This window comes from Akanthomyces muscarius, assembly GCF_028009165.1.
Source record: "Akanthomyces muscarius strain Ve6 chromosome Unknown contig_16, whole genome shotgun sequence".
In the NCBI taxonomy this organism is placed as follows: domain Eukaryota; kingdom Fungi; phylum Ascomycota; class Sordariomycetes; order Hypocreales; family Cordycipitaceae; genus Akanthomyces; species Akanthomyces muscarius.
The window spans coordinates 157,411-180,361 of record NW_026611617.1 but is presented as its reverse complement, the minus strand read 5'-3'; the positions used below and the strand labels follow the sequence as shown (position 1 = coordinate 180,361).

The window sequence follows — 22,951 nt, the reverse complement described above, 5'->3', positions numbered from 1 at the left end:
GGCCACTATTCATTTGACGTGGTGAGGAATGCTGTAATGAGACTCACAACACAGCGCGCGTTGAATATTTTTTCTGCGCTTCCATGGCCAGACTAATGATTTCATCTTATCATCGCGTTACTGCAACGATTTTGATCATTCAAGTACAGGTCCTTTTCTTGGCATCGCTACGACCGGGGGTAATGTACCCGCTGGACTCGTTACAGGCCGCGTCAACTTACTCAAGGCCTTTCCCCTTTGGGCAGGCTATCAAGCTGGCGTGCTGAGGCGTTCGCACAGCGAAGCCGCTGGTCGCAGAGGAATTGGCATTTCCTTGAAATCATATCTTTCTTCATTCGCACAGTCTCTCTCTCAATTCGCTCGCTTTTTCTTCTATCTCTTTTTTCTTTTGGTCTGCCAGCAGGTACAGCACTCCTTGGTACTCAAGCGCAGAAACATACTTTCTTAAGCCACCCGACTAAGATCTCAGAGCTGCCTTGTCTGTAAACGACTGCCGGCATGTCCGGACTCAATGCCGACGCCGAGTCCGGCGATGAATATGCGCCGCACGACAGAAGATGCCGCGACGGCGACGAGCACGAAGCAGCCGAGGACACGCCGCTGCTGCCCACAGACCTACCCGCTGAACTGATCCCGGAGAGGTCTCTGCGACTGCTTGTTAGCGTAATTGGAGGTCTGTGTCTGACTTTGGTCGGCGTGAGCCAGAGACTCTTTGGTCCTGCGCTGCAAGAGATCATGGAAGATGTCATCTGCAGAGATGTTTATGCCGATCACCAGCTCAACACCCTGTCCCATCCAGACAGCCGATGCAAGGGCAACGACGTACAAAAGATCCTCTCCATGGTCTCCGCCGTAGATACTTCCGCTGAGATGATAGTCCGTAAGTACAAGCTTGTTTCTTATTTTTATGTTGAGACGCTAACCGCTTGCACAGCAATTCTAGTGCAGATACCATATGGAATCATCGCGGATAAATACGGTCGTCGAATCGTCATCTTCCTCTCTCTCTTTGGCTGCGCTTTGAAGATTGGATGGACAGTAGTTGTCCGCAAGTTATCCCTTTTCCTCATATATCTTCCGGTTTTCTCGTCTTTGAACTCAGCTCTAACAAGTAACCTAGTCTCACTGCCCAATACACTAAACATCTGGGCCATCCTCTGGGGTAACCTGGCCTATTTCATAGGTGGCGGCGGAACCATGGCCGGCGCAATGTGCTACACGCTCTTCAGTGATGTGACGCCCGCTGCGGAACGGACAATCGTGTTCTATCAGCTCAACGCCGTGCTTCGCATCGTCGGCGTTGCGGCCACGCCCCTGGCGGCATTCCTCCTCGGCGTGAACCCGTGGATGGCTCTGTGGATAGGCATTGGCCTGCTGGTCGTTGGAACGGGCTGCACGCTCCTGCTTCCGGAAACTCTGGACCTGAGAAAAATGGCAGATCAGAGGGGGCCGTCTCGCGATGTTCGCGCAGACTTTGCGCCGCAGGAAGTAGCCAAGGTTTCTGCCAAGTCTGCAGTCCAACAGGCGCTGGCCTCGGCGCGCAGCGACTTTTCTCACATTTGGCGCTTTGTGCTCGGCTCACAGGGAATCATGTTACTCATGGTGTGCAACGCTTTAGCGTTCCCTTTGAAGCTTGTATTTGAGGGCGACCTACTGCAGTACATGACCAAACGCTATCATTGGTCGTGGTCAACGGTAGAGTTCTGCCCTTGCATCCGATCAGGTGAACAATTACTAACTTGACCAACGCAGGCTACATATATCGTGTCCATCGAGAATTTCTTTGCCCTGGGAGTGCTCATGATTGTATTACCGGCGACTGCTTGGGCTTTGGATCGGGGCGGCCGTTCGCCGCTGAGGCGCGACTTATTCCTCGCTCGAATGTCGTCAGTCTTTGCGTTTCTGGGTACAATACTCATTGCCTTTGCACCGGTTGGCTGGCTCTGTGTATTGGCACTTATAATCTACAGTTTTGCAGCGGGCTTTTCTCCATTGTTCCGATCGATTCTTTCCATCATCGTCGAGCCCCATACGATTGGTGCCCTTAATACTGTCATAGCGACGATTGAATCAATCATGGGCCTCATATCAGCTCCTACTCTGGCTTGGCTTCTCAATCGCGGCATGGATATTGGTGGTGTCTGGATTGGGCTTCCGTTCATGTTTACCGCCTTCCTGGCAGTACTGTCCGCCTTGGGAATTTTTGTGTTCAAGCTACCTCCAGCATTTGCTCGAAGTTGATGTCTTTCAACTACTATAAACTTATCTTTTTTTATCTACCAATACCCATCTGTTCTAAACCTGCCCCTGAGTCTTCGCCTGCTCTCTCAGTGCTTGGATTGGTGTCAAACATGCATGGTTGTGCTTCAGTATGTTGGGTGCAACTTATATTCTACGCACTTTATTGATTCCATCCGCTCAAAAACATCATCAAATTGCACATCTTGTCATCTATGAAATTAGCTTCAATATTCTTTTCTAATGACAGCCTGCTCACTTGGTGGCCTGCCTTCATACTGTGAATGGCTCAGCTTTATCGATAGTGGGTGCTACAGGTTAACCCCGCCACTAGGCAGAGGCCGCTCCGCAACAGCTCTCCATCTCCATCATCACGGTCGCCATCGCGCAGTCGCCACTCTTCAGGTCGCGCGGCTTTTTTCCTTTATTGAAACTTGCTACCGCCATTCTTCGTTCTACATAGCTCTATGCAACATGTCCGACGACGAGGATTTTATGCAGGAGTCCGATGAAGAGCAGTGAGCTTTGGCAAACGCCACCTTTCTACGCATCGAGGTTAACCGAGACGACGCAGGTACGATTTCGAGTATGAAGAAGACGAGGACGAAGATTCCAGCGATGTCGATATCGAAAATAAATACTATAATGCGAAGCAGCTGAAGCTCAGCAGCCCGGAGGAGGCTGTGGACGAGTTTATCGCAATCCCCCAGCTGGAGCCTGAAAAGGGCGAGTGGGGATTCAAAGGTTTGAAGCAGGCGATCAAACTGGAATTTAAGCTGGGCAGATACTCAGAGGTTTGTTTCTGCAATGTGACGCACAAGAATGCCTGACTGACGGAGGCACCTCTAGGCGGCGAACCATTTCGAAGAGCTCCTCACATATGTCAAGTCCGCTGTTACACGAAACTACTCTGAAAAATCGATAAACAATATGCTAGACTACATTGAAAAGGGCGCCGATGGAAACGATGCGGTTCAGAGCATGGAGAAGTTTTACTCATTGACACTCCAGAGCTTCCAGAGTACCAACAATGAACGCCTTTGGCTAAAGACCAACATTAAGCTTGTCAAGCTATTGTTGGATCGCAAAGAATACGCTACAGTCTCAAAGAAACTTCGAGACTTACATAAAGCCTGTCAAAAGGAGGACGGCACTGACGATCCGAGCAAAGGAACCTACTCCCTTGAGATTTACGCCCTCGAAATTCAGATGCTTGCTGAGACGAAAAACAACAAGCAACTCAAGGCGCTGTATCAACGCGCTCTCAAGGTCAAATCAGCGGTACCGCATCCCAGAATTATGGGCATTATCCGAGAGTGTGGTGGTAAAATGCACATGAGTGAGGAGAACTGGAAGGAAGCTCAGAGCGACTTTTTCGAATCGTTCCGCAACTACGACGAAGCAGGCTCCCTTCAACGCATACAAGTACTCAAGTACCTGCTTCTCACGACAATGCTCATGAAGTCGGACATTAATCCGTTCGACTCGCAAGAGACGAAGCCATACAAGTCGGATCCTCGCATTTCAGCCATGACTGAGCTTGTGGATTCGTATCAGCGAGATGATGTGCATGGTTACGAGAAGGTTCTGCAGAAAAACCAGGACATCCTCGCCGATCCGTTTATCGCCGAGAATATCGATGAAGTCACACGCAACATGCGTACCAAGGGTGTCCTGAAGCTTATTGCCCCTTATACAAGAATGAAGCTGGAGTGGATCGCCAGACAGCTGAAGATCTCGCAGCCCGAGGTCCAAGACATCCTGGGATTTCTCATTGTCGACGGGAAAATCAACGGCCAGATTGACCAGCGCGATGGCGTACTCGAGATTACCTCTGCCGCCGATGCGGAACGGGTCAGAGCCATGAGCCAGCTTACTAAATCGATTTCCGATTTATTTGGTGCGGTATTCCAAGATGGAGATGGATTCCGGAATAATGATCAGGGATCCATTGCAGATGGGCCCATGTACGATGGAGATACGATGAGTATGGGAAGGCACGGGAGGGGACTGGTGCATAATCGGAGGGCTAAGGCGTCCCAGACTTGGACCTAAAGCCCAAACGACAACGATTCATTGCTATTTTTTTCTTCTCTTCGCCCGGTCACTGTCGCGATGAGGGGTGGTTTTTTTTTTTTTTTTTTGGGTGCATGCGCGATGCTATAGCCGGCCGGCTGTCTTCGCAAGGTAATGCCGGGACTGGCATTTCGTGCAGGTGGCTTGCATACAGAAACGTGCAATCTGGGTCCTGCTGGTACAGCTCTGGCGCATGACGAAATATAGTTGTACACAGTCTAGACTAGAAACAGTGGTACTCTTATTGACTATGTTGACACACAAGTCTCGCAGCATACACTGCATAGGACGACAGGACTTTTTTTTTTCCAAGACACCACCTGCACACGGTACTTGGTTGTATGGATACCGAAAGGCTTGTAAAATGCGCATTACAGTGCGGCAGATGGTGTCAGAGTGGTACCCAACATGCACCATCTGCAGCTCAGCAGAAGTACACGGCCGCCAATGTGCAATCAAGAGAGCTGTGGAAACATGGTGCCTTGGACAAGTGTCTCAGTCCGCTAACTACTCTTTGACAGTTTGCGAGGATGGAGTCAGGGCACCTAGACGGCGCCGCATGAAACAGACAGGCTTTTTGCCCTTGTTTGTCAAGTACTGGTAATTATCATCGCTGCCGACGTTTGCTGGGTGTGGCAGGTCTCTTCGTTGGTATAGCCAAGGGCGTCTTTTGTCCGAAGGCCTTTAATTCTGTTGGCAGTCAAGCAGGGCTCCCAGCGACAGTTGTGAATTGGATTAGCAGAGGGCGGCGTTGTCATAGGCTTCGCTCCTCTGGGCTTTTTGATCCTAGGGCCGCTCGAGGACTGGTTATCAGCAGGCCCATCTCTGTCGAGTCTTATCCTGTGTCTCACGCTGATGGGGGATGCTGGCACAAGCTTCTCGAACAAATTCCTCTTCAGAGGCGAGACAAATATGCCACCAGTAACCAGCGTTCACTGTCCCATGTCAGGGTGAATCGGTGTACTATGTAGGGGGTGCTAGGGCACGCCGAGGTGAAGATGGCGAGCGCTGCCTGGGATTGGCCGCTCATTCTGCTCGTCTTTTCCGCTCAGCGCCATCTATCCATACATCAAGATACATCTTGATTATCATTATCCCCTTTTACTTTTCCCGCTGACTGGCCAAGTACACGCGGATGGCTGCGTCAAGTTGTGCTTGATTGGCCGGGCGCTGGCCCAATGCCCAGCGGGTAGGGCGATGGGCGGCGGCCGGGGGGTGCAGCTTTAGTCGGGAGGAGAGAGACGAGTTTTGAAGGCAATGCAGGGCGTGCGCGCAGATAAGGGGGTGATGTGTAACCCAACCTTGAAATCTCCTCACGGGCTGCGGATACGAACATGTCCTTGGGGGAAAATACCCGTAGAGGGGGGGGGGAGGGGGTTGAGGACAGTACTCCGTACCGCATGATCGATCACCTTTAGCATGGTTTGGCCCCTGCAAAATGTGACTGTAGAACCAGATAAAGAACTTTCATCGAGTTAGATTCATGCTCATGCTTGCTCATTCATAAGCCCCAAAGATTCTTCTAGAGTTCTTTTATCCATCCTGAGCCTGACGATCTCCATCTTCATCTTTCTATGATGTACATTGTGGGGTAGTCTTTTTTCTTTTTGCCAGCGCTCTCTCTCGAACTGTTTGCCCGTCTATAACCGAGTCGGTCAAGTCCCACAGAGATAAGAGACTTGTTGACTAGGTACTACTATGGAATTCGTCTTCGGGGGGGCCGCCTGTGGTGCAACAGGGAGGCTGCTTTTCAGTCTTGGTATCGCAATGGCATGGTAAGAAAGCGGGCCAACTAGGCCTGTGAGATTGTGCGCGATGAACAGCCATTCGCCACTGACTGGCCTCTGCCTGGTCTGACGCGGCTCTCCCGCCTCCCCCTGCCTGGGTCGTAACAGCCCACGCCGGCGAGGCTGGTGGTGATGGGCATTCGTCTTTGTGTGTCCAGGGGGAGCCTGCCCAGCTGGATGTTACGATCTGTGCAACGATCAAGGCAAACGGCAACAAGTCGCTTCGACGCAGCACGGAACTTGAGTTTAGACCGTGGTCCATGGGTAGAAGCGGGAGGCGGCGTGGTGGCGGACGGTTGACTGGTGATCAAGGCAACCGCGTTGTGTGGGAAATCTTGTGCACGCCTGTTGGGGGCAGCAAGATCTCGAGCAACCAGGCCCCCCCCTGCTCATTCTCTGCATATTGGTGACGAACATGAGCCCTGCTGACGACCGCACCTTTGGCGTACGAGATGCCGTGGCAAGCAGCGAGGGCCGCACCCGCAACGCAGCCAGCCATGTCATACAGGTATGTAACCACTCCGTAGTTGATACATGGTACATTATTACTAAGGGCTGAAAAGGAGGCGATCAACCTCGTCGCCGAAGCTCACAGGCTCTCAGCAGCCTCTCCACCCTTTGTAAAACTGGCAGCCCAATTACGAGGCGGCTGGGCGGATGCAGGTCTTGTGTTAGTGGTGATCAACATTTGGCCCCCAGGCCGCCCCCATGCAGCCAGCTTGTCATGCCGTTGAGTCGAGCTCTACTGGTAGTTTCTGGCCTCTCGTCATGACCCATGACGGCTCGGCATGGACACGACCTCAGCGTCGCAAGCACGCCCTGATTGAAGAATTCGTGCTTGGGCTAGCACAGCACCGCTCAGCACACGGCGCTGTACCTCTCATGTTCAGGAGAAGCGAGGATTGCGAGAATGCAATGTGACTGCGGTGCACCGTCCATCCGTCGGACGTCCTGTCTGCTACCGACTTACTGGTAGACAAGTCGTTAGTAGACTCGTACGGCTAGCCGCGCTGCATTGTCCCAGTATGTATTACGGCGCAACGCAAGGTCGTGCCTCGGCATGGCGCCTTTGACTGGTAACACCGTTCGCAAAAGAAAAATCTTCACGCAGGAGGAGACTTGGAGGTGTTGTTTGGCTTGTTGAGCGGCTTGCCCGCAAGTAAGGCTTGTGCAGGTGACAGGGGAGGGAGTGCCTTGGTGGCGGGAGGATGAGCATTCGTCGGCTGCCCGCCTTAGTGCCGACCATGATATGCATGTATGTATGTCTGATGCCGGGATTGGAGGTTGGACGGCCGCTGGCCAGTGGCCACTGAGCATCGCAAAGCTTGTTGGAAGCTTTGCAAGTTTGTGCTTGGTGCGTGAGGAAGTCGGCGTGTCTTGCTGGACGTCGTGGTGCTGGTATATATGAGTCGGCGCATTCGCATCACATTTCACATGTTGGCGTTTCAGCTACTCGTACAAGGTTCGATATTTACCCGCTGATCTTTGCGCACCGTCAGGTACATTCTAGTATGGCCTTTTCGCCCGACGCCTTTTTTCTCTCATCGTTGGCAGTTTGACATTGCCGGCAGGGCTAGTTTTCTCGCAGCTGTGCTCGATTTGCATAGCCAGAAATCTCATTCGTCCCAAGTAAGTTCTCGTCGTGTTTTTGTTTTTTCGCGGCTGAAGAATGTGAAATTGCTGCATGGGCAAGATTCGGTCGTTTGGATAGCCGGAGCTAATAGGCCTTGGATAGAGAGACATTTTCGACCAATATGCCCACGCCTGGACTGTGACAAACTGGACAACAGGTGGGAAAGCTGTCTACTCCGGTGCGAAAGCAATACAACGACAGGATATTCTTGTCGACAGCGATACAGAAAACGGCCGGCCGCATTACCGACGACTAGCCGGCGGCCTCGCTCGCGCGGCGACAAGGCTGTCTACCTTGTCTACTGGCACGCCTGGCGATACCAAGTCCGTCGGCAAGAAAGCACCGCCTGGCCGCAGCCTTACCAGCGGCGCTAGGAAAGAATCCCGCCGCGACGACAGATTCGCCAGTGATCGTCCGCTAAATAAGCCCAGTTTGCCTGGCCCGGCCCGCCTGCTGCCTGTCAGACGACAGCAGCCTGGTAGCGTCATCCGCGAATACCACCAGGGGTGAGGGTTGGGGCATCTCGACCGGACCGCGAGAAGAGGCACGCTGAAGGTACATTCAAGGGCTCTGCCACATGTTATCTTGCAGAGACAAGACGAATCAATGCTGACGGTAATTGTTTCATGTAGGTAGGCAAAGGCAGGCACTGCGAGGAACCTGGGAACCACACCGCTACAGGGCTCGCCCAGCGCTGCGTAGGTAGGTAGGTACCTATACCTAAGTAGGTACCGGCACCAACGTCGCACACAGCGCACTGCGTTTTAGCGTGTGCACCGCCTAAAAGGTTGTTGTGCAGTGCTAGGAGGCCACCCTGACCATGGGGCCGCAAGAATCACAGCAGAACCTGTTCAGCGATGCCTCGGAGCAGCTCCCCAGCCAGTTCTACCTTCTCGACGCCGCGACGGGCGAGTACAGGCAGTACTCGGCGGTGGCTGGACATGCTGCATCCAACCACGGCGCCGGCGCAGCGTCGGGTCAGCCTCGCATGCAGGCGGGCACAGAGGCCGTGCCATCATCTCTCTTCCCAGTGCCGATAGCGGTTGGTCCAGCCGGCGGCGGCATGGGTGCTGGTGCAGGTCCAGGTCCAAGTCCAGGTGCAGGTGCATCATCAGGGAGCCCTTCAGGCGGCGGCGGCGGTACCTCTACCGGCAGTACCGCTACCCACCACCACCAGCACCACCTCCATCACCAGGACTCCCACCGCCACCGGTACCTGGACCTCGACCAGCCGCTGCCAACTGACCCCCCATGCCCCCCAGCTGGCGCGCCGCCGGCCCTGCTAGCGGCGCACCACCTGCACCCGCAGCAGCTCGACAACCACCACCAAAACCACCACCACCACCTGGAGCCTCGCCATCTCCCTCTGCTGCCGCTGCCGCAGCTTCATCCACGTCCCCAGACCCAGCAGCAGCTCCATCCCCTCCATCTCCAGAGCCATCTCGTGCACCGCTTCCCCGGCCGCGCAGTCACCATGGCGAGCCTCGACGAGCACGGCATGGCTGCTCAGCAAGAAGCGGCCAAGGCCTATCAGCCTGCGCTCGATGTAAGCTGCGATGCAATCTCTCTCCCGTTCGCTCTCTCTCTGTCTTCTTCCCCATCCCAGCATAGCCACCACAGATCGCTAACCACCAAATGCGCAAACAAACAGGGCCCCATTGTCGGCGACAAGACTCTCATCGAGTCCATTGTAGAAGAGTATGCCAAGGCAGATCCAATATACGTCGAAAAGACCATGGCATGTACCACTCCAGCCGGCAGCCCGCCGAATCCTCACCTTCACCCACTGTCTTCTAACGCCGAGCATCCAGGCCCTGCCTCAAACCTATCATCAGTACCGCCGTATCAAAGGCGATGGCAATTGCGGATGGAGAGGCATGTATTCACTTGCACTGCTCACCCCTCATAACCTTCCGTACTTTGGCCTTTACTAACACCGCCTTTTTCACAGCAATCGGCTTCTCATATTTTGAAAAGCTCGTCGAGGGCGGCGACACTGACCAGGTCGAGGGTGAAGTCGCCCGCCTGATGAGCATGAACCACTATCTAGGCACCGTCGGCGGCTACGACTACTATGAGGACTGGGCCGACGAAGCCATCGGGCTCCTGCGCGAGTTGGCCGGCTGCGTCACCGACGCCCCCACCGCCCACGCGCTCATCCACGAGCGATGGACAGACGTCGGGACGGGCAGCGCCCTCATATACTACCTGCGCCTCCTCGCTGCGACGCACCTCAAAGCTCATCCCGAGCAGTACGACCCCTTTGTGCCCGACGGCCAGGGCATCCAGTCCTATTGCGCCCAGTCGGTGGAGCTCCCCGACAGAGAGATTGAGCAGCTCGGCATCATAGCCCTCTACAACTGCCTCCTCAAGCCCCTCGACTTTGTCCTCGAGATTGCGTACCTGGATCGCAGTCCCGGCGCCGAGGTCAACACATATCGCTTCCCGGAGGAAGCCAACGGCAAGGACGTGGCCGCGCTAGGCCCCATGATTCATCTACTCTACCGCCCAGACCACTACGATATCCTGTACCGCCCACACGCAACAGCACCTGGCCCAACCCCCATCTCGATGCAGGTGAATCGTGCCACGCACCTCTACTCCCACACCCCCATCAACAGCACACACAGCAATTTGGGGGCGTACTCGACGACCGACTTTGGCCTCTTGGCATCTCTGCCATCAGCCTCGACATCGAGCATGCCGATGCTCTCCTCGCCGGGCACCATGCAAGGCTCATCGTGCAGCCCGTTTACGCCAGACGGGCAGTGGATGCCGCCGCTTCCGGAACACGATACGGTCGCGCAGCGCGTGCACGGCCGGTCGCATCTCGCGGCCGAACCCGCCATGTCTCCTGGCTCCAAGCCACCACCACAAGCCGCGCTGTCGCCTTGCACGCCTCGCGACTCGGAGTGCAACATTCGCTTCACCAAGATGCAGTACGACTATCAAGAAGACGGCAGCAGGGCGCTGCTGGGGCTCCTCCCCTTCAACGTGACAACCACCACGTTCAAGAATAGCGTGTGGAACCGGGCGCATTTCGGGAACCCCGAGTTTCGTCCGGAGCAGTGGCGTCCAGGCGACGAGAGCACCGACGATCGCAACGGTACGCGCAAGAAGAAGGGGAGCAGAGAAACGTGATGCTGTCACGGGGTTTGCGTCTGCGGCGCACATCTTGGTCGTATAGAACGACGAGGGGAACCTCTCTGCGAACGTGGCGTCACTGATGCACACGCAGAATGGTGCTTAGAGTGAAGATGCTTACGTCTGTATGGAGCTATTTAGCATAAAGTCTTGTTTCGTTTTGTTTTCAATACACATCAGCAAGCCCGATTTTAATCAGTATAGGCCGTATCCGCTCCCGTTTCAGAGAGATGCGACTTGGATCCAGCTTCACGTTGCAATTCTAGACGATGGCATACAAAGCAACGCAAAACACACAAAAAAGATGGAGTTTATAAAATATAAGAAGCGCTGCCAAACTAATAAACATCTATCTCATGTTGCCTCTACTGTCGCAAATAGACCAAGGGAAAATGGAATTCAAAATTCAACGAATCTGCCCAAACAGCTGAAATCCAGAATCTGCCACCTGTCGTGTGTCGTAAAGCACATCTTAGACTGTTTCGATATAACGCTTCATCTCCCTGTTACACGCGGTTAGCAATCAGAGTTCGAGTTTTAGTTCCTTGCCACACAATTTGCACATGATGGGACGGTGAACTGGGGTAGGAAAAAACATACCAGTCCGTTACAGCTTCGTCAAACAAGCGAACTTCATTCTCGCGGGTCCCGCCAAAGTGGTCGACAAAGTCGTCGCCAAAGACCTCGCGCGCGATGCTGTCCTTGCGCATGAAGCGCTCGGTGGCCTCCTTGAGGCTCTTGGCGAGGCGCTCGCCCATGTCGGCGTCGCCGCCGACGTCCTGGCCCATGGCGAGCGGCGGGCAGGGAATCTCGAGCTTCTTCTCGACGCCGCGCCAGCCGCAGCCGAGGATGGCGGCCATGACAAAGTGCGGGTTGGTGTCGGCGCCGGGGACGCGAACCTCGAAGCGCGTGGCGGCGGGCTTGGACGTCGGCGGCGAGAGGATGCGGATGGAGGCGGCGCGGTGCTCGAAGCCCCACGAGACCGTCACGGGCGCCCAGAAGTTCTCGACCAGGCGCTTGTACGAGTTGATGGTGGGGGCGAAGAGCGGCATGATGTCGGGGAGGCCGACGAGGATGCCGGCGAGGAAGTGCCGGCCGAGGTCGGAGAGGTGCGCAATGTCCTTCCACTGGGCGTTTTCGTCGGGCGTGTCGCGCGCGAGGAGGTTCTTGCCGCTCTCCTTGTCGACGAGCGACATGTGCACGTGGCCGCTGTTGCCGGGCAGGCCCTGCTTGGGCTTGGCCATGAAGCAGGGGATGATGCCGTGCTGCGTGCCGACGCTCTTGACGACATACTTGAAGAGGCTGGCGCGGTCGGCCATCTCGGCGGCCTCGTCAAACTCGAGCGCGGCCTCGAAGACGCCCGGGCCGGACTCGGTGTGCCAGCCCTCGATGCCGCAGGCAAAGTCGGCGCAGCTGTCAAAGACCTCGTAGTAGTAGTCCTTGTTGTGGACGGGACGGTTCAGGGAGTAGCCAAACATGCCCTCGGTGAGGGAGGGCAGCTTGTCGTGGGGGTTTTGTTGCAGAAAGGTGGCGGGGGACTTGGACTCGTCGGGCGTCTTGAAGGTGTAGAACTCGTACTCGGCTGCGACAAGCCATTAGCATTACTTTTGACTCGTGGGCCACTCAAGATATGGGTAGAGCGCTTCAGGAGAGAGAGGACGTACCACCGGCCATTGCACCGTAACCTTTGCTGTGTATGCGATCGAGCTGGGTCTGCAGAAGGCCGCGCGGGCAGGCGCACACGGGCTTCTTGGTTTCGGGGTCGAAGAAGCTGACGAGGAAGAAGGGGATGTTGCTCTCCCAGGGGATCCTGCGAAAGGTGCTGAGGTCGGGAATGGCGAGCATGTCGCGGTAGCCGTTCTCGGCGTTTGAGATGCCCAGCTCGCGCATGTACGTCTTGTCGTGCATGTCCCAGCCAAAGATGACGGAGCAGAAGCCGAAGCCGGACTCGGCGACGGAGAGGAACTTTTTCTTGGAGACGACCTTGCCGCGGAGGATGCCGTCGACGTCGAGGCCGGCGAGCTTGACGCGGTTGTCGTCCTCGAGCAGCTTGGGCAGGTCCTGCGCCGTGAGCGCTTTGGGGTTTGGTGTCGTCATGGCTGTGGATGGCAAGGTCGAGTCGGTGGCGCAGAGCGGTCGCGTGGGCGAGGGGGGCGATGGGAGAGATGCTCAAGGCACTGAAGCTGAAGAATACTGTCGAGGAACAAAAGCTGAGGTTTGCTGGGATGAGGGTGAGAGGAGTAGGGAGGTGAGGAAGAAAGAGTCGAGGGATGGCAGAGCTGGCGAGGTCAGACACAGTGATGTAGTAAATATGTAAGTAGGCAAGGTAAGCTGGGCTTTCTTTTGGAGAAGGCGGGGAGACTGCGGGCAGCTGCAAGGTTTCAGTCTATCTATCAGTCGCTCGAGTGCCACAATGCTGCAGTGCCCACCTAGACACCTACCCAGGTACCTAGACAGATTGGTATCTAGGTAGTGCGGTAACGGAGGCGCGGCGCGCGCTGCAAGGCAGTGTCGGGTTCGTGCCAGATTGTGTCTACTCAGTACTTGCCGACCTAGCGGCGCCACTATGTAATTTGCAGCTTTCCCAGGATGCAATTTAGTAACAAGATGGGATTGCAGGCAGCCAAGTTATCTGCCAGCAGATCTGGAGCGCGTGAGCCTTACCTACCTACCTGGGCACCGTGCCTACCTAGCCAGGCAGGTACCTTACCTACCCAACGTTAGTTAGTGCATGCTTTTCCGCAGCAGTTCAGACTGAATGGCGGCGGCGGTCCGCCGTGTGGAGCCCCGCTGTTGGGTTGGAGAAGCCCGGTCCACTTTTCCCCAGCATCACTCCCAGGCCAAGGCAAGCATTAGATATAGGCAGGTAGCAGGCAGGTAGCAGGTAGCAGGTAGCAGGTTTCGAGACAGTATCTCGAGCGCCCGATTACACGCAATCACAACCTCGTTAGGTGAGTAAGTTGCCTGGCCTAGGTGAGTTGGCTGGAGATAAGTAAATCATGATCCGCAGGCCACTTGCAAGTGCTTCGATTTCTCGCTCCCAAGTTCACCGAGTGGTGGTTGCTCGACGCAGGGGACCGCGCTGCGCCGCTGCAAGCCCGCCGTCATCACTGGCAGAGCTTCCTTGCAGGCCAGCGACACCCGACCCAGCGCGCTCCACGCTGTCCTGCACTGCTGCTGCAGGCTTTCTTTGGGTGACATGCAGAGCAGCCGCGTGGAACCTGGCCGCGCAGAGTGACATTTACAAACGGAATTGTGCATTTGATGCCCGTTTCAATGGAGTTGCCAGGGTGTTAAGACAGCTGCTACCTTGCCCTGCCTACCAGTACGTACCTAGGTAGGACCTGGGTGCCCAGGTAGGTACTGGTACACATGTACAGTAGGAGCCGCGCTCTCCAGGTACCGCATCAGGGCTTATGTAACCGTCAACACCGCCGGCGCGCACCGCTGCCTTTTACCGCGCACGCCAGGTGAGCCGCCTGCGACGCTGCCCAGATTTCAATCTGGTACCCCCATTGACCCAATCTGTTGGTCTTGATGGATAAAGACAGATGCGGAGGCAAGGAACCATACTGCTCTTCATTCCGATGCTCAACAATCGTGTGAGATGTGCGATTTCTGTCAATGTCGCTTCTCAAACTCCAGATGCACGATCGCAGTTCTTATACTGCCGTGCTCATTGCAAAAAAGACAGACAGCGGCACCACCCCCATTGCACCAAGAATTGCACCATTGCTCCGACCTTAAAGTTCTTTCCATGCATCCCTTGCTTCCGTTCCAAGCCGGTTTTAAACCCGTGCCATTTCCGGCGGCCAGATCACCCCGCGTGCATTTACCATCGCCACTACAGGGTAGGCAGCTGGCATGGACCAAGACCTGTCAGCCAGATTCAAATCAGAACCCAGCACGTCAACCTGCAAGGGAGCAAAAAAAAAAAATAGGGAGAAGAAAAAAAGAGATGTCTACTGCGCAAGCTCTTGCATCGTGACGGTCTTGCGCATAGTCTATGTAGTCTCAAAGAGATACGCCACGCCAGGTTTACACGGCACCAGGAGCATCGTTTACGTGGGTGGTCGGCTGGGCCAGTCCCAAATATCCATCATGTCGGGCCAGCATTACCTGCAGCCTGGCAAGGGGGGTGTGGCCATTGTCGATGTGATTGCTGCATAGTCCTCATGGATGTACGCACGGCGGACATGAAGCTTTGGCAAATTCGGTCGCTCCTCTCTCATCACTCAGGCCTGGGCGGCGCGAGTTTACGAGGTATCGGCAAAGACCGGAGTTGGGCTGGCAGATGACCGAGTACAAGGTGCGTTCGACTCGGCCGGCTATAACCAAGCGGTGACTGCTGGGCGTTGGTCGGTTGAAATTATGCGCCGTGCGACCGGTTTTCCTGGGTACGGCTGACTACGCAAGAAGTGCAGGTGGATTGGCAATGCACACATGTGAAGGCCAGCCTCACCCGGCGACGGCTTTGGCAGCCGGGTTACTAACTGCCTAGTCAAGATGTCCTGCCTACCGGTATCCATAGGAAGCATTGATGGTCCGCCCGCCTCCAGAACTTGTGCACAAGGCAAGAATTACTAACAGGATCCAGGCCAAGTTGGCATTGGGCCCAACCGAATAAAGAAGCTGATCAGGTAGCCAAAAATAAAAGCAAAATAAATAAAGCAACAAGCAGCAATCGAATCCGGCTCTGGGTAAGCCAGTCACAACGGTTCGGTGCCATTGGCCAATCAATGGCAATGGCGGGCGCCGCTCAGCCGGCTTCCCTCGGCTGTTTCTGGCTAAAAGCCCCAGCAAAAAAAAATCCGTGTCGCCGAGCCGACCCCAGCCAGTGCCAGCCAGGTTGCGTCAATGGGTTCGGCCGGGGCGAGCTTATTACCATGGCGGTCACTGGGCAATTCGCATGCCACGCCGACGACGAGGGTGGGAAGAAAAAAAAGTCTCGCATAGTGTGGCCGAGCACGTCTTTGTTCCTTTTCCCCTCTCCATCGTTTTTCTCATTGTATTCTGTGTGTGCCGTTCCCCCTCCGTCGCACAAACGCACCTCTCTTTCTCTGTGAGTTGCCACGGCGCCCTGCCACTGACCAGCATGCCAGTCCCTACCTAGGCGCCTACGGTGCCTACCTACCTACCTAGGTAGTTGGGTGCCGGCAACCTTCCGGCCGGCTGTCTGCCTGTCGCCTGTCTTGCCTCGCACCGACCACCAGCTAACCCCACGTTTCGTTGCTTGATTTCCTCCAGAGATCGAGATAGATAGCTGCACCACGCTCGTCTCCTCACAACACTCATCCATAGAAAGACAAGCAAATCATGGCTATGAACCTGAGAACCTCTACCCGGGCCATTGGCTCCCTCAAGGTACGTGCGCAACCCGGACACGACCATGGGCCACCACCAGCGGCCGCCAAACCGCGACACACAAACAATACCACCCGTAGCCACCACCCGCCCGCCCGCCGTCGTCCACAGCCGTGTCGCCGGCATTCAGACCTTTTGCCTGCTGACACTTTCTCGCCCCCAATCTAGCCCTTTGCCCGCGCTGCTCTCGGCGGCGCCCGCTCCTATGCCACCGCCGAGCCCGATCTCAAGGCCACGCTCAAGGAAATCATTCCCGAGAAGCGTGAGCTCCTCAAAAAGGTCCGCGCCCATGGCGACAAGGTCATTGGCGAGGTCAAGGTCGAAAACACCCTCGGCGGCATGCGCGGCCTCAAGGCCATGCTCTGGGAGGGCTCCGTCCTCGACGCCAACGAGGGCATCCGCTTCCACGGCCGCACCATCAAGGACTGCCAGCGCGACCTGCCCAAGGGCAAGACGGGCACCGAGATGCTCCCCGAGGCCATGTTCTGGCTCCTCCTCACCGGCAAGGTCCCCTCCGAGGGCCAGATCCGCGCCTTCTCCCGCGAGCTCGCCGAAAAGGCCGCCATCCCCGCCTTCGTCTCCAAGATGCTCGACGACTTCCCCGTCGACCTCCACCCCATGACCCAGTTCGCCATGGCCGTCTCCGCCCTCAACTACGAGTCCAAGTTTGCCAAGGCCTACGAGAAGGGCCTCAACAAGGCCGACTACTGGGAGCCCACCTTTGACGACAGCATCTCCCTCCTCGCCAAGCTCCCCACCATTGCCGCAAAGATTTACCAAAACGCCTACAAGGGCGGCGGCGCGCTCCCCGCCGAGGTCGACCTCGACCAGGACTGGTCCTACAACTATGCCGCCATGCTCGGCAAGGGCGGCAAGGAGAACGAGAACTTCCAGGACCTCCTCCGTCTGTACCTCGCCCTCCACGGCGACCACGAGGGCGGCAACGTCTCGGCACACGCCACCCATCTTGTCGGCAGTGCTCTCAGCGACCCTTTCCTCTCGTACAGTGCCGGTCTGCAGGGTCTTGCCGGTCCTCTGCACGGGTATGTTTTGCCCCTCCCGCAAAACGCAATCAAGACAAAAGAAAAACACGTACTGACCATTGCACCATAGTCTTGCTGCCCAGGAGGTCCTGCGCTGGATCCTCCAGATGAAGGACAACATCCCCGCCTCCCACACCGAGAAGGACGTCGAGGACTACCTCTGGTCCACCCTCAACTCTGGCCGCGTCGTGCCCGGCTACGGCCACGCCGTCCTCCGCAAGCCCGACCCCCGCTTCGAGGCTCTGATGGACTATGCCGCCGCCCGCCCCGAGATTGCCCAGGACCCCGTCTTCCAGCTCGTCGAGAAGAACAGCCGCATCGCGCCCGAGGTGCTCAAGAAGCACGGCAAGACCAAGAACCCCTACCCCAACGTCGACAGCAGCTCCGGCGTCCTCTTCCACCACTACGGCTTCCACGAGACGCTCTACTACACCGCCACCTTTGGTGTCTCGCGCGGCCTGGGCCCCCTCGCCCAGCTCGTCTGGGACCGTGCCCTGGGTCTGCCCATCGAGCGCCCCAAGAGCATCAACCTCGCCGGCCTCCTCAAGCAGGTTGAGGGCAACTAGAGCGAAACGGAGCTGTCAAAAGCTAGACCGATAGAGCAGTGTGCCGAAAGGGGATTTGGGGACGAATTGTGTCTGTAGCAACGATTTTTGTGATTATATTCTGCGCAAGCATGAAGATAGGATAGAAAAAATAAGACTTTCTTTGGATGAAGAGAAATGCACGTGAATCGCAGATGCCAAGCTGCATTGTCGGAGAGGGGCTCTTCATATTTATGTACGGTTATCCGCCGTTATATTAGTGTATTGGGGTTCCGGGTGAGTAGCCCGCGGTGGCCAGATCCGAGGCGGACTTGGCCGTCACCAGGGTCGAGCTAGGCGGGGGACTTTGCGCCGGGTTCTTATGAGCTAACAGTCAGGGATGATCATGGCAGCGATGAATCAATGCCAATTCGGAGCGTTCATGGGCAGCGGCAGCGGTAACAAGGCAAGCCACAGAGCAGCACGCTGGTAATAACAGACTATACGCTAAAGTGGTGGAATTCACCCACAAAAGTAGAGCGGAAACGCAGTTTCCAGGAGAGATCGCCGCTATCGAACATGTTGCTTTTCTAGTTGAGGTCCCTGTGAACCTTCGTCAGGCTTTCATCTCATGCCTGTCTCGCAAATGCTTCTGGCTCCGACAAGGACGGCTTTTGATGCTTCATTTCGTCTCCCTGAAAACGGACCGAGAACCACTGGGCAATGAAAACGCGTGGCTCTTCCCTTGTCAGTGGTGGACCGGCTCCAGCCCTTGACGCACAGCGTTACGCCCGGTTTGCAGGCAGCGAATCAACTTGATTGCTGTCTCGTTTTACGAGCTCGGCGCCCCGTACCAAGCAATTGCTGAGGCAGTGTCGGTACCTTCTGGCTCCAAAGATTGGGGGGAAAGAGAAAAGAGGCAGAAGATGAGATTCCATTAGGGAGCGCTTTTTTCTTTCTGGTCGGAAGCCTTCAAAACCATATGCCTTTGTGTGCTCGTTGATGAACCGATTGGCTCGAGCACCAGCTTCCTGACGGAGCCCGTCCCGAGACAAGCCAATGCTAGCCCAGAACACACAGGCCCGGCGCAGACCCGGGCACTTCACTTTCATATCAATAGCACGTCTCGCATCGAAATAACGCGTCTACAGGGGCCGGTCGGACGTCCCACCTGCTGGTGCGGTCTTCGGAACAACGGGATCGACGGCAAACCACATCAAAAGTCTATTTCTGGGCCCCCTTATCCGCAGTTTGATTGTGCAAACCCACCCGTCGACACGTTGCGCCGCGGGGAGGAAACCTTCCAATGACTGGAAAACGGCAAAGCACGGAGTCAGCTCGACAACCTCGATCAACCACAGTTGCTGCCGCTTGTCCAACACTGTAACAGCCCGGGCGCAGCAAATGGCGTCCGTCCCGCTACTCAACGTCGACGATCCGGCGGCGGCCATCGCGCCACTCAAGCCCCAGTCGACGATGCGCTACAACGACAAATACGTCATCGTCTACGATTTTTCAGACATTGGTACGAGATACTGGCCTCCAATTTCACAGTCCTGCGACGCATACGCAAAGGAAGCTTGCCAACTGATCCGTTCGTGATTTCAGACTACGATGTCGCGACAAAGGAATTTAGAGACTTGCTTCTTGACCTCGAGGAGGCTGGCCTCCACACCGAAGTGCGACCCGGGTACGACCGCTCGATTCTGGTCTTTGTCAAGGCCCCGCGACAGCTTCTCGGCAACTCTGTGTACAAAGAGAGGTGAGCAAACCCCGACACAGCAACAAGGCAAAATTCTTAATTGTCCTGCTCCCAACACCAACCTGTTTGCAGAGTCAAGGACTGGCTCTACTCGGTCACGCACGTCCACCCGGGCGGCGACAAGGACTCGGTCGTCAGCGGCTGGTTCGAGGCCGAGGAGCTGCTGACCATGTACCACCTCGTGCAGTGGCCCAAGGAAAAGGGCGGCGCGGGCGTCTACCCGGGCCTGGGCCGCTGGAAGAACGTCACCTCGTGCTTCCCGATCCACAACGAGGCCGTCAACAAGGCGCTGCTCCGGCACATGAGCGGCCGCCTGTGGCTGACGACGGCCGACTTTGACCGCGTGCGCGACCTCTTTGGCTCCAAGGTGGCCTTTTACTTTGCCTTTATCCAAAACTACCTCGCCTTTCTCACGTTCCCCGCCGTGACGGGCGTCGCCGCCTGGCTGTGGCTGCCCAAGTACTCGCTCGCGTATGCCGTGCTCACGAGCGTCTGGTGCACCGTCTTCCTCGAGTACTGGAAGCTGCAGGAGGTGGACCTGAGCATCCGCTGGAACGTCCGCGGCATCCACAAGACAAAGGTCAACAGGCCCGAGTTCAAGTACGACAAGATCATCGTCGACGCCAACGGGCAGGAGATTCACTACTTTCCAAAGTGGAAACAGATCACGAGGCAGCTGCTGCAGGTTCCCTTCATTGGAGTCGCGACCGTTGCGCTGGGAGCCATCATCTGCGCCGTCTTTGCAGTCGAAGTCCTCATTTCCGAGACCTACACGGGCCCTCATCAATTCTACCTGGTAAGAACGCCGCGCGCGGAGACGTGGCGTCAGCAGCTAATGCTGGTTTAGGAGTACTTGCCGACCATAATCCTCGCCGTCGCGATTCCCTACATCAACTCGTCGCTGGAGGGCGTGGCCGAGGCGCTCACGAGCTTTGAGAACCACCGCACAGCCGACGCGCACGAAGTCTCCTACACCCAGAAGCTCTTCATCCTCAGCATCATCACCAACTACCTCCCCATCCTCCTGACCGCGTTTGTGTACATTCCGTTCGGGCAGGAGATTATCCCGCATCTCAAGCGCGCCGTCCTCGCCGTCATGCCGGGCCTCGGGCACACGTTTGCGACGCATTCCTTCCAGGCGGACGCGGACAAGCTCCGCAACGAGGTGATTGCGCTGACTCTGACCGGCCAGCTCTCCAGCTTCTTCGAGGAGAACGTCCTGCCGTACCTGAAGCACAAGGCCACCGAGTGGTATCGCGTGTACCGGAGGGCGTACCCCAAGCACGCGATGCTGCTCACCATCGTGGAAGACGACAAGGAAGAGGCCGAGTTTCTGGCCCGCTGCCGCAACCAGTCGTCTCTCGAGGCTTACAACGTGCACGACGACATGGCCGAGCTGGTCCTCCAGTTCGGATACCTGGCCCTGTTCTCGCCCGTCTGGCCGCTGATCCCGCTCGGCTTCCTCGTCAACAACTGGATCGAGCTGCGCTCCGACTTTGCCAAGATCTGCATCGAGCACCAGCGCCCGAACCCGGTGCGCGCCGACGGCGTCGGGCCCTGGATCCTCTCCCTCGACATCCTCACCTGGATCGGCAGCATCTCCACGGGCGCCATCGTGCACATCTTTGGCGGCGACGGCATCAACACCAACTGGACCACCCTGCCCATCACCATCTTTGTCAGCGAGCACATCCTGCTCCTGCTGCGCGCCGTGACGCGCTGGGTGTTTGAAAAGTACGGCTCGGTGCAGATCCGCCGCGAGCGCGCCGAGCAGTACGCGCGGCGCCTGGCGCACCTCGACGAGATTGAGGCCAACAAGCGCGCGGGGCTGAACCTCAGCGTCGCCGAGAGGGAGCGCCGCAAGTCGGTCCTGGTCACGGGCGACGAGAGGTTCTGGACGAAGCAGGTCGAGGACGGCGCGAGCGCCGACGCCGGCATCAACCTCATGGCTCTGGCCAGAGAGTGGGAGCAGAGTCGAGGCATGAAGCCAAAGAGTAGCTAGTGTGCATACTATCTAGGTGTATCTCTGCTAACAAGTCGTGTTTGTCTCCGTCAAAGTAGTTGATCGGCCCTGGTCTTTTTCATTTGTACGTTTGCTCAATTTAGCAAATAAAGAAAAAAGCTGCGTATAGACGGACATGCCGCTAGAGACTTGTCGACTATAGCAAAGTTGGCCAAGTGCTGGATACGTAAGAATAAATCGCCGTAGCAGATATAATGCGTTTGACCTGCGCGAAATCTTTACTACGATAACTCAGTTGCCTTGATACACTGCCACCGCTAACCTGCCAACCGCCAAACTGTCTTTGCTTTTCCCACCAGAGTCTCGGCAGCGCGATGAGTGGCCAAGAGTTCAAAGGGGGGGGGGAAAGGGAGTTCGGATCTGCTCGATTGATTGGATGCGACCTCATTTATCGACTATCGACGACGAACCATGTGGCAAATGGCTTCCCATTGGTGCGAAGAAGCAACCACGCTCTGTAATTGGTAATTAGGGATGCCCTTGTCAGTGTCAACTTGGACGTGCGGGGGGTGGCAAAAGCAAAAAAGAAAGAAAAGCGTCTAGCCCGGGGCCGCTCTTGGAAACAACAGCTTTCGGCAATCCAGTCCGAGGCTAGAGCACGGATGCCAGTATTACAGTTTACTTGGGGGAAAAGGTTATGCACGCCCCGGAACAGCCATCAGACGACGAGCATCTCAAAGGCATGGAACGCAGGGTGAGAGCTGCAACAGGAAAATGGCCGGTTCGGGTTGTCAGGCTGTCTATGCAGCATCAAATCAGACTGTTTCCGCTCGGGCGCCTGTCCCGCCAGCTTGGGCGAAAGTCTATCTTGCGTCGTGGCCATCGCGAGCCAAGTCCGCGCCACATGAAAAGGACCAGGATCAGACTGCGACCGCCAAGGACCGGCTACTTGGCCCCTGTGTGTGTGTGTGTGTGTGTGTGTGCACCGCGGCGGTCGCAGAGAGTAGACCGAAATGCGCCAGAGGTGTTGCTGCCTGTACGTGGCGTAAGTCTCGTTGTTCTGGCCGCCTCGAGACTGCCGGCCTTTTCTCAACCAGGTCCAGAATGCGCAAGCAAGGCTATCCAGTCCTTGCGCCTTTGCAGAAAGGGGTTGGTCAGTTTCTCGCGCCAGGCGGCTTTTGGGGCGCAACTCCGTTATCGAGACACGCTACCAACAAAAAAAAAAAAAAGAGAACGTAGCCCACACCAGAGCCCAGCTGAAAGAACAATGGCCCAATGATTTCCTTCTAGTAGTTTGTGTTATTGTAGACGGAAAGTCTAAATGCTTAGACCGCGCCTGCGCAAAGCTGGGTCTGGCTGGCTGTCAGTGGGCTCTCGGCTTTCCCAGTTGCTTTTTCTGTCATTAGAGCGGGCTTTA

At 56.2% G+C, this 22,951-nt stretch overlaps 7 protein-coding genes across 7 annotated transcripts; 6 read left to right on the top strand and 1 right to left on the bottom strand.

Moving 5' to 3' along the window:
- Nucleotides 1–498: 498 nt before the first annotated feature.
- LMH87_008065 (uncharacterized protein) lies at nucleotides 499–2,241 on the top strand (the record flags this gene model as incomplete). The annotated part of the gene is made up of 4 exons (XM_056201717.1): nucleotides 499–880; nucleotides 935–1,048; nucleotides 1,121–1,695; nucleotides 1,753–2,241. 4 exons carry the CDS (start codon nucleotides 499–501, stop codon nucleotides 2,239–2,241), a joined length of 1,560 nt encoding a protein of 519 aa, XP_056057152.1.
- Nucleotides 2,242–2,712: 471 nt separating this feature from the next.
- On the top strand, nucleotides 2,713–4,293 carry LMH87_008064 (uncharacterized protein; the record flags this gene model as incomplete). The annotated part of the gene is made up of 3 exons (XM_056201595.1): nucleotides 2,713–2,756; nucleotides 2,813–3,032; nucleotides 3,088–4,293. The coding sequence occupies 3 exons, from the start codon at nucleotides 2,713–2,715 to the stop codon at nucleotides 4,291–4,293; spliced, it is 1,470 nt and encodes a 489-aa protein (XP_056057151.1).
- Nucleotides 4,294–6,516: 2,223 nt separating this feature from the next.
- Nucleotides 6,517–7,022, top strand: LMH87_008063 (uncharacterized protein; the record flags this gene model as incomplete). Its single annotated transcript, XM_056201481.1, has 3 exons — nucleotides 6,517–6,609; nucleotides 6,665–6,771; nucleotides 6,854–7,022. 3 exons carry the CDS (start codon nucleotides 6,517–6,519, stop codon nucleotides 7,020–7,022), a joined length of 369 nt encoding a protein of 122 aa, XP_056057150.1.
- Nucleotides 7,023–8,554: 1,532 nt separating this feature from the next.
- On the top strand, nucleotides 8,555–10,875 carry LMH87_008062 (uncharacterized protein; the record flags this gene model as incomplete). Its single annotated transcript, XM_056201360.1, has 5 exons — nucleotides 8,555–8,807; nucleotides 8,997–9,280; nucleotides 9,386–9,472; nucleotides 9,546–9,609; nucleotides 9,686–10,875. The coding sequence occupies 5 exons, from the start codon at nucleotides 8,555–8,557 to the stop codon at nucleotides 10,873–10,875; spliced, it is 1,878 nt and encodes a 625-aa protein (XP_056057149.1).
- A 475-nt stretch (nucleotides 10,876–11,350) lies between these two features.
- LMH87_008061 (uncharacterized protein) lies at nucleotides 11,351–12,975 on the bottom strand (the record flags this gene model as incomplete). Its single annotated transcript, XM_056201241.1, has 3 exons — nucleotides 11,351–11,381; nucleotides 11,479–12,460; nucleotides 12,543–12,975. 3 exons carry the CDS (start codon nucleotides 12,973–12,975, stop codon nucleotides 11,351–11,353), a joined length of 1,446 nt encoding a protein of 481 aa, XP_056057148.1.
- Nucleotides 12,976–16,194: 3,219 nt separating this feature from the next.
- Nucleotides 16,195–17,851, top strand: LMH87_008060 (uncharacterized protein; the record flags this gene model as incomplete). Its single annotated transcript, XM_056201125.1, has 3 exons — nucleotides 16,195–16,242; nucleotides 16,411–17,285; nucleotides 17,356–17,851. The coding sequence occupies 3 exons, from the start codon at nucleotides 16,195–16,197 to the stop codon at nucleotides 17,849–17,851; spliced, it is 1,419 nt and encodes a 472-aa protein (XP_056057147.1).
- A 1,362-nt stretch (nucleotides 17,852–19,213) lies between these two features.
- Nucleotides 19,214–21,573, top strand: LMH87_008059 (uncharacterized protein; the record flags this gene model as incomplete). Its single annotated transcript, XM_056201011.1, has 4 exons — nucleotides 19,214–19,334; nucleotides 19,418–19,571; nucleotides 19,644–20,367; nucleotides 20,419–21,573. The coding sequence occupies 4 exons, from the start codon at nucleotides 19,214–19,216 to the stop codon at nucleotides 21,571–21,573; spliced, it is 2,154 nt and encodes a 717-aa protein (XP_056057146.1).
- Nucleotides 21,574–22,951: the final 1,378 nt, after the last annotated feature.